General features: G+C 51.4%; 5 protein-coding genes across 5 annotated transcripts; 1 reads left to right on the top strand and 4 right to left on the bottom strand.

The window, feature by feature from the left end:
* Positions 1-1911: 1911 nt before the first annotated feature.
* On the bottom strand, positions 1912-3756 carry BDQ94DRAFT_181822 (major facilitator superfamily domain-containing protein; the record flags this gene model as incomplete). The annotated part of the gene is made up of 3 exons (XM_026773989.1): positions 3249-3756; positions 2622-3155; positions 1912-2558 (listed from the first exon to the last, which is right to left on the bottom strand). Exons 1-3 carry the CDS (start codon positions 3544-3546, stop codon positions 1912-1914), a joined length of 1479 nt encoding a protein of 492 aa, XP_026623044.1. The 5' UTR covers positions 3547-3756.
* BDQ94DRAFT_149390 (MmgE/PrpD family protein) lies at positions 3528-5264 on the bottom strand. Its single transcript, XM_026767373.1, has 2 exons — positions 4785-5264; positions 3528-4705 (listed from the first exon to the last, which is right to left on the bottom strand). The coding sequence occupies exons 1-2, from the start codon at positions 5237-5239 to the stop codon at positions 3808-3810; spliced, it is 1353 nt and encodes a 450-aa protein (XP_026623043.1). The 5' UTR covers positions 5240-5264; the 3' UTR covers positions 3528-3807.
* A 77-nt stretch (positions 5265-5341) lies between these two features.
* Positions 5342-6976, bottom strand: BDQ94DRAFT_149388 (telomere length and silencing 1 family protein). The gene is made up of 3 exons (XM_026767372.1): positions 6460-6976; positions 6002-6390; positions 5342-5903 (listed from the first exon to the last, which is right to left on the bottom strand). Exons 1-3 carry the CDS (start codon positions 6843-6845, stop codon positions 5653-5655), a joined length of 1026 nt encoding a protein of 341 aa, XP_026623042.1. The 5' UTR covers positions 6846-6976; the 3' UTR covers positions 5342-5652.
* An 84-nt stretch (positions 6977-7060) lies between these two features.
* Positions 7061-9185, top strand: BDQ94DRAFT_78251 (actin family protein). The gene is made up of 3 exons (XM_026776531.1): positions 7061-7336; positions 7428-7926; positions 8000-9185. The coding sequence occupies exons 1-3, from the start codon at positions 7294-7296 to the stop codon at positions 8874-8876; spliced, it is 1419 nt and encodes a 472-aa protein (XP_026623041.1). The 5' UTR covers positions 7061-7293; the 3' UTR covers positions 8877-9185.
* On the bottom strand, positions 9186-11680 carry BDQ94DRAFT_181820 (uncharacterized protein). The gene is made up of 3 exons (XM_026773988.1): positions 11393-11680; positions 10740-11325; positions 9186-10680 (listed from the first exon to the last, which is right to left on the bottom strand). Exons 1-3 carry the CDS (start codon positions 11674-11676, stop codon positions 9613-9615), a joined length of 1938 nt encoding a protein of 645 aa, XP_026623040.1. The 5' UTR covers positions 11677-11680; the 3' UTR covers positions 9186-9612.
* Positions 11681-12786: the final 1106 nt, after the last annotated feature.

Raw genomic sequence — 12786 nt, 5'->3', positions numbered from 1 at the left:
TACCACCACCACTACTCACTACTTACTCTCAGGTACCAGGTAATGTTATTGGGTATTATTGTTGGCTAACGACCATTGGCCCGGCAGGTGGTTCGAGACTCTGACCATACACAAACTGGGAGTACTAAGTTGCCCCTGAGTGTCTCGAAACTCGCCCCATGCGAGCTTCTCATTGGGCGTGTATTCAGGTCCCCGCCCCAGGAGAGGACCGGGTTGGTCAGGAACGGGCGGCTGGGGCCAGTCTGGACTTGCCGCTAATGGAGCTAGTCGTCTTATTTCTGGGCTCGATCGTTTTTTTAATTTTTTTTTTTGTTTCCCTGGCGCCACCGTCGTGGCACAAAACCCAGTCACGATACAAGAAGTCACTCCTGTTGTGAAACCTGAAAATGGAGATTCGACTATTCATAGCGAAGACACGATGAATATCTTGTACTAATATAGGCTAGCTGATTGTCTTTCTCTTTGCCCTAACTTTTTGTTTAATACTATTTTTTTTTTTTTACCTTTTCTTTTCGTATTACACTATTCAGCCTGGAGTGGCCTGCCTAGTGAAGATTTCAAAGTCAAAAGATTATGGGTCGAGGGAAGGGGGAAATGACCTTTCTTAACTAACAACTAGTCAGTGGTCTAGTTACCAGCCGATAGAAGCTTGACCTTCAACCTTCCCGTCCGTGTTGATTATTCGAGTTACTATTCTCATCTCCCTGTTTCCCGAAATAAAATTGCAAGGATGGCCCTGGTATAATTACTTCATTCTACTCCAGACGTACCATCTCGCCTACACACCGTCAATCAGTCTTGAATGGGTAAGCTGCGTGGTGGGGGTTGTGGGAAGTAAAGAGGGCCGTCTGTGACTTGGCCCTGCCCTGCCCAGCCAACAGCCGCCAGCTGTGCAGAATCAGTAACCAAGTCGACCATTCATCTTTTATGCTCTTCCTGTCAGCAGTTGATAGTACAGAGTAGACAGTAGATACTATCTACCCTGAGTGACCCTGTTCACAGGGTCGATCATCGTTTGGCTTTCCCTTCATTAAGCCCGTCATCGTGGACAGATAACCGCCAAACTTTCAACCTGAGTTTTGGCCATTCCTATTTTACTATCTCCCATTTTACTTCGCTCACACGGGAAGAGTCACAAGCATCTAGAACTAGTAAATATTAGACACGGTTGGCAAACGTCCTGCCTCGTCGGGGGTCGGGGCGAAATGGCTCCATCATCGACCAAATCGTGTGGCCCAGTCCTTCTGCCGAAGCCACAGAGTGGGGCGGAAATTGAGACTCCGGCACTCTGAGTGAGTGAGTGAGTGAGTGATGGCCTGCTGATGGCAGCCTGTGTCTAGATCCACGGTGGTTGTGCTTACGGTCCAACTCGTTTTCTTTCTCCCTAACTAAAGATGGCCTTTGCTGGTTGAATTGATACATAATTCTGTATGTATCTATATGTGGGCACAAGACAGACAGACAGACAGACAAGACGTCATCCAGCTTAAGGGTCACATGTGGTCTTATCCATGGTCTTGAGCAGGTCCCCGACTCCACATTCCACACACTGCGTTTTGTCGGCTCGATCCCATACTTCAGCTTTCCCATTCTTCAAAGCTCAAGGCCCTTCCAGACCCGGGCCCATGGTCGGTCTCGACGTCTGAGGAATGAGTTTACCCCCCAAGCGGATCCCATTGCTTGGTCCTGGACCATGGTTCTAGAAAACCTGTCCAACGACATCAAGTAGATAGATAGACTAGAGTATCTATCTGTTCTGAATACGTATACCCTTCCTTACATGATTATCCCCCAAGTTCCACTCCAAACAATCAGGTACCTATTTACATGCACACGTCCATGGTTGACATCATCTGCAAGTGCGCCTCTGTAGTAATCCTTCTTACTCAGAATAGACCCCAACTGATTACTTCATAAAATATACCGAAATGGCTTGTCAGCTTCGTTCTTCCCCTCAGATTGGTTGCCACTCAAATCGCCCCCATCTTGCTCATACTCCCTATCCAGATGCCGATTCGCCCGCCATAGCAGATACATCTGCCAACATCCCATAATCACCACGATCAGGCATGCGCCACACGAGATCCACATCCCCTTGCGATAGTATGGTTTGTCACTGTCGGGGAAGACATTCGTCCCTAGGATCGGACCGCATTGGCCGCCAGTAGCCAGGATGGCAAAGGCTCCGGCGCGCTTGGAGTCCGTGGCGTGTGTATTACCGACCCAGGTGAGGATGAGAGCTACGGACACAAAGACCTGGGTCGCCAGGAACAGGCCAAAGTACCTGACTGCCACCGTGGTCTGCGTAGCTAGCACAATGTATCCGATGGCAGCTATGAGTGCGCCACCCACGATGAAGGGCCCCCGCAAGTTGACGCGATCCGACAGAAATGCGCAGACAACAATGGCTATCCAGCATAGAACATATGGAGGTGCGCTGAGACCGTTTGATTGGATAGTTGTGAAAGCCCCCATTTCGGAGATGATGGTCGGCACGAATAATGGGAGTGAGGCGAAGCACACATTGCATCCAAAGTACATTAGTGCTGGGGGGTAGCCTATTTGGATGCATTAGAAGACGGGGCACTGGGGAATTGATGCCTTTGGGTAACCGTTCTTACTCGTATAATCAAGCAAGGATCCCAGCACTTGCTTCAACTGCAGACCATGGGTTTCTCGATCCCCAGGTTGTCGTAGGGAGAGTGCAACCGCAATTTCTTGCTCCCGTTCATCAAGAAACTTGGCTGTCTTGGGTGAATCAGGCAGACAAAACCAAGCAACCATGGCCAGAAGGCATGACGGCACACCTTCCACGATGAATAGGATCCTCCATGGTCCGATTGACCCTTTGGCCTGGGAAATTCCATACGCCAGGGCACTCCCATATGCGTTTGCTAGAGCGGCTCCTGATAAGAATATGCCAGTCCGGAGGCCGAGTTTCTCACGCGGATAAAAGTAGGAGAGATACAAGGGCACTCCTGGTCCATACATGGCCTCAATTATTCCCAGAAAGACTCGGCAGATCATCAGGCCGGCCCAGTTTGTACATGCTGACTGAATAGTCGAGATAAATCCCCATAAGAAAACAGTGACAGCTACCCACCGGTGTGGCGGGAACGCTTTCCAACCGATGGTCGTCCACTGCGACAGAATGTCTGAATGTGCCTGTCAGGAGATACTCGAATCAAGAGCAAACAGGTTTTCAAGATGTTGCGAGAAGCAATTGATGGTCTAGGTTTGTAACTCACATGCTATATAGAAAGCGGTAGCAAGCCAATCATACCGCCTCCCACTCAAGTCTATATCATCTTCCATGCCTGCAATCTTCGCATTTCCCAGGTTCGAGCGGTCAAGAACGGAAAGGCTATATAGAACGAAGATCAGGGGCATCAGATTCCAGTCGAGTTTGCGATAGACGCGGTTCTCATCCTCGATGCTGAAAGTCTGGCCAGCATTTCCGGGGGCATTGACCTTCACATACTCCAATTCTGATATGTCTGCCTTTACGTCAAGATTCTCGACTCCGTCCCCTGTGCGGTTGCTCATGATTGCTAAATTGCCGGTTGTCTTGAGTAGATACAGAACGCTGTCTCCTCAACCGTGCTCTCCGTTCCAGGATTCGATCGCCTTTATGAGCAAAACAATCCCGAGGCTCTCTACATTGTTCCCCGCACGGTTGTACAAAGTTAACAGAACCTGGCTATAGCATCGCACACTGTTGTCTCTACAAGACGGGAACCGTCTTCCCCCCCGCATTTTCTCCACGGAGGATCATTCTCCGCCATCCCCAGATGCGGCTTTGATGGCCTATAGGAACCGTCCAATCTGCCGGACGTCATCCTTTGTTTCCAAGCTCCAGCACCAATCGCTGATTATCTTTGCCTGTTGTGGGCCAAGAATTGGACTACACTGGCCAATGAACTTCTCCGTGAGCTGGCTGTCCGTCATGGGGGCGTCGATACTGCCAACTGCATGGTGCACATGCTTCTCTATCTTGACCTCCGGGGCTTCAAACTCAACCAGAATCCGGCATTCATCCGCTCGGATATTATCCGCCGCTGTTGCCACAAACTTGTCTCGTACCTCTATCGTTTCCGGATTTGTGACAACATTATCTTCATACTCTGCCGGTGTCGCCTTTCCGTGAATCAAGCCAATCGCACCGCCGTGATATACGCTGAACTTGGCTTCCAGCCCGTCTTTAGGTTTTGTTTTCCCCGTTAGCTCCAAGACAAGTGGGTGAACTGTGACATGCACACTCTTGATATCTTGTAGTCTGAGGCCCCGCCGTTGCAGCTCACCATGTAGCCAAACACAGCCATCAATGACCGGGTGTATGACAATACCACACGGGAACGGCTTAAAGGCACTCTTCGCAAGTTCCCACTTTCCGTCGGATTCCAGGCTGTCAATCTCCTGTGTTAACTTGTCGTCATTACTAACGACCTTCACCCAGCCCCGCTTGGCCTCCAGAGCCTGCAAAGAACTGGTATATCCATCTGCAGCAAGAATAGCCGCTAGAAGGCCATTTTGGGCTGCGCGCCCAGGGTGAAAGGACTTGGTGTGCGAGCCAAACATCTCACGAAGACCAGTCACCTGGGTGGCGGCGATACCGATGGCATGAGCCGTCTTCTCCGGACTCAGGCCGAGGAGGCGAGACACCGCCACTGCTGCCCCAATAGAACCAGCAGTACTAGTGATGTGCCTAAAGAACAGTGTCAGTCCATCATACCGCGCTGTTTTGGGTGAGGGGTCCGGGAGGGCAAGAAGCCTAGCAGACATACCAGCCCACATCATAGTGGCTCGGCCAGACAGCCAGACCAGCCTTGCATTCTAATTCTATCCCGGCGGCGAGAGCCGCGAGGAAATCCTGTCCAGATACTGGCCGATCTAGTGACTGCGCAAAGCTTAGAAGAGCTGCCGCAACAGGCCCGGTAGGGTGTATGATGGTCTCCAAGTGCGTGTCATCATAATCGTGGACGTGCGATGCAATTCCATTGATCAACGCAGCATGCTGCGCATCAGCTTGAAGCCCATTAGTACCTAACAATGTTGAAGTTGGAGACCCGAAAAAGCGGGACAAAGAGTTCCGGGCGATCGAAGCAGCGGGGTGATTGCTGCCCCCGATAGTGCAGCCGACCCAGTTGTAGAAGCTCCGGATGGCCGCTTGGAGGGCGTCCGGAGGTAGCGAAGAATACGTTAGGGACGCTGCCCACTGAGCAGCTTTCTGTGTAGCCATTGTTTGCTTTGGAAGTTGCAAATTTGGAAAAATGATTTCGTAGAGAAAATAAAATATCGGAAAAGGGAAAAGGGACAAGGGAAAAAAGAGGGAGGTGGATGAGGGGAGATATTTTCCAGTTCTGGTATTCTCGACCGATGCCGCGTTTCCTCTCGGTTGAGTGGAATCTTAGTATATATCCATAGTATCTATATAGCCAAACTGACGCCCCATGAGATACCACTGGGATGTTGTCATTCTTTCCCCCAAATCTCCTTGCACTCCAACTAGACCTCGAATCTTGAGCTTGATTCACATTAAGAAGAAGTAAATATAAAATAAAATACTAATTGGCTCCGCCTCAAGCCTTTCAGCTTCCCAAATGTATCTCCCTTGGGGATTTTATATATACAAACACCCTCACGTTGAAGGACTCATTTACGGGTAGACTTCTCTTGCATCTCCCGCATCGCAGCTCTGGCACTTCTACTGCCTCCCAATTTAGGCCCGCGTGGAGCATCAGGCTTGGTTGTCTTCGTATTCCTTGCTCGCGCAACACGACGCCGGGATTGAATGGCATCGAGAAAGTCCCTTCTGAACTGCTCTGCCACCCTATCATCGGCCGCTTGCCCATCCTCACCCACTGCTTCGTCACCTTCCTCTTCTGGTCCCTCATAGACATCCACTAATTATTGACATCTACGTCAGCGCAAAAGGCTCGGAAAGAAAATCGAAGAATAATATGGTCCGTGGACAATTTCGAAGACCGTAAGGAAGACTCACATTTACTTTCCCGTAACACTTCTTCCACTAGTCGATCTCGTTCGATGTCTTCACTAGTCCGTCGTTTCCGATTGCGCCACGTTTTCTGGTCCCCATTCGCTGGGGCCATCTTAGGCCCGGGGCTCTGCTCGGTGGGAGGCGTTTGACCGCCGTCTCCGGCGAGTCTCTTCGTCGCTGCCTCTGTGCGGGCGATATTCTGCAACGTAGTCTCGTGACCCAGATCGATTTCGTGCAGTTTCCCCAGAGACGCTGGTTCGCGTTGTGGAAGGTCAGCAGAAGACAGAGCAGCAGCCTTCGGTTCAGTTGCCGAAGGTGTATCATGCATCGCGATCTCGGTCGGCATATCGCGCCGGTATCGCTTAGCCATTTCAGACTCTATAAAATCCATCCTTATCTTGTTAGACGCCATTGCAGCTGGAGCGCATGCGAAGCACGGAAACAGAGACGGGGAGCCGTACATATGCTTGTCAACGTCAACCGTTTGGCCAGTATGGGCCGTAAATCGATCGCACATTGCTCGCAATCTTTCATTTTCTTGGTCCTCCTCCGCCACAGTTGAAACGGCAGTTTGGCTATTCTTACCGGCCGGTGGCCGCGAGGTGGCGGAGAATTCTATGCCACCCTTTCGAGCTCGCTGAAGCCGTCGCGAACGAAGAATATCGGCTGTTGGGACGGAATTCGGCGAGGGTTCCTGCCAGGACGAAGGTGTAGATGATTCTGAAACACGAGCGACATCTTCTGTCGCAGATGGAGATTCCTCGTCGTTGTCCTCTGGCCGGCGTCGCTGAAACTTCCGCCTCTTGCCCGGCCGGAAGAGGGAAGCTGGGTCAATCTCTGGCTCCATGTAGTCCCTGAAGTCCCGGAGACAGAAATTCCCACTCGGCAATGAGAGAGAGAAGATATACGGAAAAAATGCTTGAAAGTTATTGTGCAGTGAAACAAGCAGATAAGACGGAGGCGATGGCGGTAGATAGCGAACAGTCGGTAGTAGTAGATAGTAGAGTCCGGCGCGCTCTTCCCGCCGCGCCGCGATTATTCATTCATCAGCCATCTCAGTGAACCAACTAGTAATAGGTTAACCGTGCCTCCTCCACTATCAATCAATCATCTACTCTAGTCGCCTCTTTCTCTACCTCTACCTTTGCCAACTGCCCCGCTGCAACCGTTGGCTTCAAGCTTTAGATCGCTCGTCACCGAACCGGACTATTCTTTTCCTCCCACATCGGGGTCGTTGGCTTAATTCGGGCAGTGAACCATCCTAAAACCTTTCGCCTTGCTCGTTTACGCCGACCATGAATCCCTCCATCCCACCCTCGACGGCTGAATATGGCGGAGGTATGTCGATTCCTCTGTTGCGCGTAGCTGAGACACATTTGTTCCTCGTGCGACACTTTCTTGTCAGCATTTCTGACCCTTCAATGTCTAGATGAGGTGTCGGCGATTGTGCTCGACCCCGGCTTCTCAACGACGCGAGCTGGCTTTGCAGGGGAGGACACACCCAAATCCCTGATTCCGACATACTACGGAAAATATTCCTCAGATGGCCAGTCGAAGTTGGTCTTCGGTGATGATATCTTTGTTACGCCCCGGCCCGGTCTGTCGATTCACAACCCAATGAGTCGCGATGGAATCGTGGAGGACTGGGACATGGCAGAGAAAGTATGGGAATACGCCTTTATTTCGCGCCTGACGGGCCCAAAGCCCGGAAATCCCCTACAGAACGGATTGAACGACGTGCCGGAGGGCGAATTATCTACAGAAATGGAAGGGGTCGAAACTGAGGAGAAGCTGCTTGCTGATAGCCCGCTGCTGATGTCGGAGCCCGGCTGGAATCCCACGAAATCGCGCGAGAAGACTATCGAGCTTGCCATGGAGAAGTGGGGAACCCCGGCCTTCTATCTAGCCAGGAATGGTGTCCTTTCAGCGTAAGTACCGACCTGTCAGTCCGATGGACTAGTCGAGTCTGTACATTTCGCTAACATGCTTCCTCGCCAAAAGCTTTGCGGCCGGCAAGGCATCCGCTCTTGTGATTGACATCGGCGCTTCTAACATTTCCGTAACCCCGGTTCACGACGGCATGATACTGAAGCGAGGAGTGCAGCACTCACCTCTCGGCGGTGATTATATCTCATCTCAGATCCGCGCTCTCTTCAAGTCGAACGCCCCGCAGCCGATAACCATCACTCCTCATTACCTGATCTCGTCCAAGACAGCAGTCGATGCCGGCCAACCCCCGCAAGCTAAATACAAGACTTTCCCCCCCGACAGAGCTCCTGACGCATCTTACAGAACCCTTCTCGAGGAGCGAACACTGTCCGAGTTCAAGGAATGTGTCGTCCAGGTCTGGCCTGGCCCCAACAAGCTCTCCGCCACAGGTCCCAACGGTGTCTCGAACGAAGAACTGGCCAAGAGCAGTCCCGGCCGGCCCTTCGAGTTCCCCGACGGCTATAACCAAGTCTTTGGAGTGGATCGCTATAAGGTCGTCGAATCCCTGTTCGACGCCAAAGCTGCAATCCCGGACCCTGAATCGGCATTCCCCGCACCGACGCCGGCACAAACTGTGCCAGAGCTCATCAAGAATGCGCTGAACGGCGTCGACGTCGACATCCGCCCGCACTTGTTGGCTAACGTTGTCGTCACGGGCGCCTCCAGCTTACTCTATGGTTTCACCGACCGTTTGAACCAGGAGCTCATGCAGATGTTCCCAGGTCCACGCGTTCGTATATCGGCCCCAGGAAACACCGCAGAGCGGAAGTTTGGCTCTTGGATTGGTGGAAGTATCCTCGCCAGTCTGGGTACCTTCCATCAGATGTGGATCTCCAAGAAGGAGTTTGACGAACATGGTCCGAATATCGTCGAGAAGCGCTGCAAGTAGGAGATTGTCTTTGTGATTCGTTAATCGTCTTTCTTACGTCCTTCGCACCTCCCCCTCCTTCCGTCCGCCTTCTCTCTTAAAACTATGTTTTCTTTTTACCTTCTTTTTTTTACTGCCCGTATTCATTTTCTGGACACCTTCGTGTGCTATTCATGACTACAGCAGAGGAGAACGGAGGCATCCGTTAATACGATTTAATTCCGGTGTGAACTTTGAGACACAAATCAAATGTTTCTTCTTTATATTGTTTATTAGTTACAGCTAAAGGTAACGCCCCGTGCGTCTTGCGCGCGTAAGCCAGCAGACTAGAATTTCTATGGCCGAAAAGCTGCTGAGGTACTCAAGGTTCTGACACGGGAGAGTCACCTAACTACAATGTGAACACGAACATATGTATCCGCATATACAACAGAGGATAGATAGACACATACTCCAGTCTGTCCTGTTGTCGTTGGATCGATATGCACTGCCGTTTCGTTCTGGTTGCGTGACTTAAAAGGCCGAAACTAGAATTCGTCGTACGGAGAATAGTATCCGCATTCGGGGTATTACAGAATAATTTCAAACTCGAAAGGCACAAGGACTTGCAGCTTGCCTTGTTTCATCGCGCGAACGGATCAGTTGCCAAAGTCACAGTGCGTGGGAATCTTCAGGCCTGGTGACACCGAGCTTGGACTTTCTGATGGCATTCCTGGCAGGCTTGAAGCCGCATGAGAATACCTTGTCAAGAATCTTATCAGGTGAAGACTTTGGCAGGCTCAGAGTGATGTTCGAGGTTGTATGCAGGATAGAGCGCATGAGGATGAACCTCTTCCGTATTCACCGGCGCAGCTGGTATGGAAGGAAGAGCTGTTATCACCGATTGTGTCTCCCCTGCTGTGTCATCGAGCTCCGCATCAGTGTCTTGGTTTTCTACTTCGTTATCATCCTGCGCAAGGCTGAACTGGACCGAAAGGACATGGATCCTGGGTCCGACATCCCTTTTTGGCTTTAAGAAATAAGTGTTCATTGCACCAAGATCCTGGTGGAGCCATGCCATGTCATTGTTCAGATCAGATCCGACCATGTCGGATTTTATCTGTAGACAGCCATCATCATTGATGGACGACTCTGCACAAAACTCGCTCCAAGGGCCGGCCTTCTTGGCCTGGGAGGAATTCTCGGCATTGTTTCTCTCTTTCTGCGTTTCATGTTCCCAAGCGTCGACCACTTTGTCGGATTTGAAATACTGCAGTAATTGGTTTCTCATCGTTTCTCGTCTCGCAGAGGGTTGAGGAGCAACTGGGCGTTCCGTTTGAGCAGGCACCAGCGAAGTATGGGCCTTCTGACTTGGTTCCCTTTTGCTTTTGTGCAGGGACTTCAGTGGTTCCAAATAAATACTTCGAGCTTTCGATTCCCTGGACGGTGCAGTGGAAGGGCGCACTGGTAGTGGTTCAGGATGTTCGCTAGTAAGTTCCTTTGTTCTGAGCTTGGACCTGGAGAGACGGCGAAGTTTAAGCACAAAGCCTTCCGAGTCTAAGCCGTCAGCAGTACCGTTGACAGACTTGGCTCGGTCGGGTAGCTTCGTGTGCGCATTACGCTCGTCATTCTCCCTGGCCGCCCTGAGATTCGGAACACTTTTCTGCGTGAGCCTATTACGGTCAGTCGACCGGTAGAAGGTCGCCGTTGCCGGACAGTCTGGGGCACGGGGAAGAGGTTTGTTCGGAGTCGAGGCCGGTGCGCTAACGAATGAGCCTCTTTCCATAAATCGTTGCCGTAGTGATTTCTTTCGTGACAATCCATTGGTACTTCGCATGTAGGACACCTGTCGAAGTCTCAGCCCTGGCACGCAATTATGGGGTTGACGGTCCCCTGGTAACTTACAACAGCTTTTCGACTTGCCACTCCCACACGTCGCTGCAGTTCCGTTGTGGCTAGGCCAAGCTGAAGAAGGGCCGATTGCAGGGCGACGCCCTTCCGACGAAGATTCGAAAGTGCTATGTTCCAGCCCTCCGCGTTCGCGAGCATAGCGTGGTAGACAGCCAGTAGTCGAACAGGCAACGGACTATGCTTTTCAGCTGACTGTTGAAGATATGTCCACAGCGCACCAACCGCCTCCCGACCTTTCTGGATGTCTTTGAGGGAATCCTCAATCGCAGTTGCGAATCGATCGACGGCGTGTTCGATCCTGTCATTATATTCGATCATAGAGCCACGGAAACTGCGCTCCTCCAGCATCTCATCGAAAATCATTAGATTCTCAAGAGGTAGGCTGAGATACTTACTCCGCGTGCGCACGTCAATCTGGATGATAAGAAAATCTTCCGAGGTCCTCTTGAGGAATCCATCCATCTCGTCTACATGAACCTGAAGGATTTTCAAGACCTCCACGTCCGACTTGGCGAGTTTTTCAACTAGTAGGTGAACCCCAAAGGACATCTGGGCGATGAGTTTCCAGAGAGGGTGATATCTACAGGCGGTCAGTTTGCAATGTTGCTGAGCAAGTCCAAGGGACCGGAGCTCGACCGAGTGCTTGCCTTTCATCGGCCCTCTGGCGCCATTTCCTGCCACAAAGCCGTTCATACTTGGGGCTTTCGAGGAGGTTCTTGCGCCTAGATTGAGCATCAAAATCGGCTACCCATCTACCTTTCCCAATGCCAGTGGCTTCCTGTATTGATTCCTCGAAGGGTCCTTGGAGCTGAGAGATTGGGTGCCTTGAGAACTGGCCTGCTCGCCGTTCCTTGGCTAGTTTGATCCCTTCGCCTGGTCGGGCATCGGCAGGGACTGCCAACCGTCCTTCCCTCTCCGCTGGAGACGCCATAAATGGGTGTAAAGACTGGAGTTCAGTGCCCGTGGCCTCTTGGTCTAGTTGCATACACACGCGCGCGCACATACACACACTCTCTCTCCGTCTTTCGTATTTTAAAAGCAACTCGTAAGTGATAGGCTGTCGTGATATTGCTCGCTCTGCGCAACAACAGCATTATACAGGTAACTACCTCCTCGCGATCAAGCTGCATGCGGCCGAATCCTCAGCGGGATGTTTAGACGTGATGAAGGGGTTGCTCATAGTAGCATCCTTGCAGTAATTGGCAGTGATTGATTTTATCGGGTTGAGCAAAAAGCGCATACAAGAAACAAGAATACTTCACAGTTGTAGCGAAGGCATACGATGGGAGTCCGCAGGCCCCCGTGTACACGTTGCTGTATATAAGCGGAAACACACACACGAACGCGCACACGTACACGTACACGCACGCCCGTGCAGACACAGAGTGGAAGGTGGGTGGGGTGAAGGTGGTCAATTGATTGATCGTTCGGTAAAAATAGAGAAGGAAAAAGTCGAGCGAGCTTCAGACGTTGATTAGATCGCACATGGGAGGCGTGACATGTGTCAAAAGAGTGGTGGGACCGCCGCAGGAACTAAATAGATAACAATATAGGCGAGGCGAGGCGAGCGAGAGAAGTGTTCAAACGATCAGTGGGAATTTGCGCCCAATCGACCCCGCCGATTTAGTTAGGGCTGAAGTTGGGTTTTCTCCAGTTTGGGGACCCAGACAGCTAGCTAGCATATACAAGGCACAGACGGAGTAGACTGTAAAAGAAGGAGGTGGCAAGCGGTTAACACCCAGTTATAGAAGAATGAAACGTAGACAAACACCAGACGGACTGGAAAGGGGGTGGAGGGGAGTTGGTTCGAAGTGGAGGTCGACAATTTAAAATTACAAGCAGCCGACAGGCAGGCCTCATGGCCTTCCGGGCCTTACGGGTCACGAAAAGAGCCAGGATTCATAGAAACGGGGCCGAGGCTACTTTGTAATTGGTATCGATCATGATTCCATTGACAATGCGGACGGTGGACACCAATGGCGGTCCTTCAGCGGCTGACGTTTAATGAGAATCGTCGGGAGATGACGATCTGATGTCGGGC

Source organism: Aspergillus welwitschiae, assembly GCF_003344945.1.
Source record: "Aspergillus welwitschiae strain CBS 139.54b unplaced genomic scaffold BDQ94scaffold_32, whole genome shotgun sequence".
NCBI classification, from domain to species: Eukaryota; Fungi; Ascomycota; class Eurotiomycetes; order Eurotiales; family Aspergillaceae; genus Aspergillus; species Aspergillus welwitschiae.
Note: the sequence above shows the minus strand (reverse complement) of the source record. Positions and strands in the feature narration are given on the sequence as shown.

Excerpts from the sequence above, each read along its gene's own strand:
- BDQ94DRAFT_149390 (XM_026767373.1), bottom strand. The coding sequence starts at position 5,239 with ATGGCTACACAGAAAGCTGCTCAGTGGGCAGCGTCCCTAACGTATTCT. Across the intron at positions 4,706-4,784 it reads AGCCACTATGATGTGGGCTG|GCACATCACTAGTACTGCTG; the intron begins GTATGTCTGCTA and ends ACTGTTCTTTAG.
- BDQ94DRAFT_149388 (XM_026767372.1), bottom strand. The coding sequence starts at position 6,845 with ATGGAGCCAGAGATTGACCCAGCTTCCCTCTTCCGGCCGGGCAAGAGG. Across the intron at positions 6,391-6,459 it reads GTTGACGTTGACAAGCATAT|GATGGATTTTATAGAGTCTG; the intron begins GTACGGCTCCCC and ends TAACAAGATAAG. Across the intron at positions 5,904-6,001 it reads AGTGTTACGGGAAAGTAAAT|TGGATGTCTATGAGGGACCA; the intron begins GTGAGTCTTCCT and ends GTCAATAATTAG.
- BDQ94DRAFT_78251 (XM_026776531.1), top strand. The coding sequence starts at position 7,294 with ATGAATCCCTCCATCCCACCCTCGACGGCTGAATATGGCGGAG. Across the intron at positions 7,337-7,427 it reads GACGGCTGAATATGGCGGAG|ATGAGGTGTCGGCGATTGTG; the intron begins GTATGTCGATTC and ends TTCAATGTCTAG. Across the intron at positions 7,927-7,999 it reads AGGAATGGTGTCCTTTCAGC|CTTTGCGGCCGGCAAGGCAT; the intron begins GTAAGTACCGAC and ends CCTCGCCAAAAG.
- BDQ94DRAFT_181820 (XM_026773988.1), bottom strand. The coding sequence starts at position 11,676 with ATGGCGTCTCCAGCGGAGAGGGAAGGACGGTTGGCAGTCCCTGCCGAT. Across the intron at positions 11,326-11,392 it reads CGCCAGAGGGCCGATGAAAG|ATATCACCCTCTCTGGAAAC; the intron begins GCAAGCACTCGG and ends GACCGCCTGTAG. Across the intron at positions 10,681-10,739 it reads TGGCAAGTCGAAAAGCTGTT|GTGTCCTACATGCGAAGTAC; the intron begins GTAAGTTACCAG and ends AGACTTCGACAG.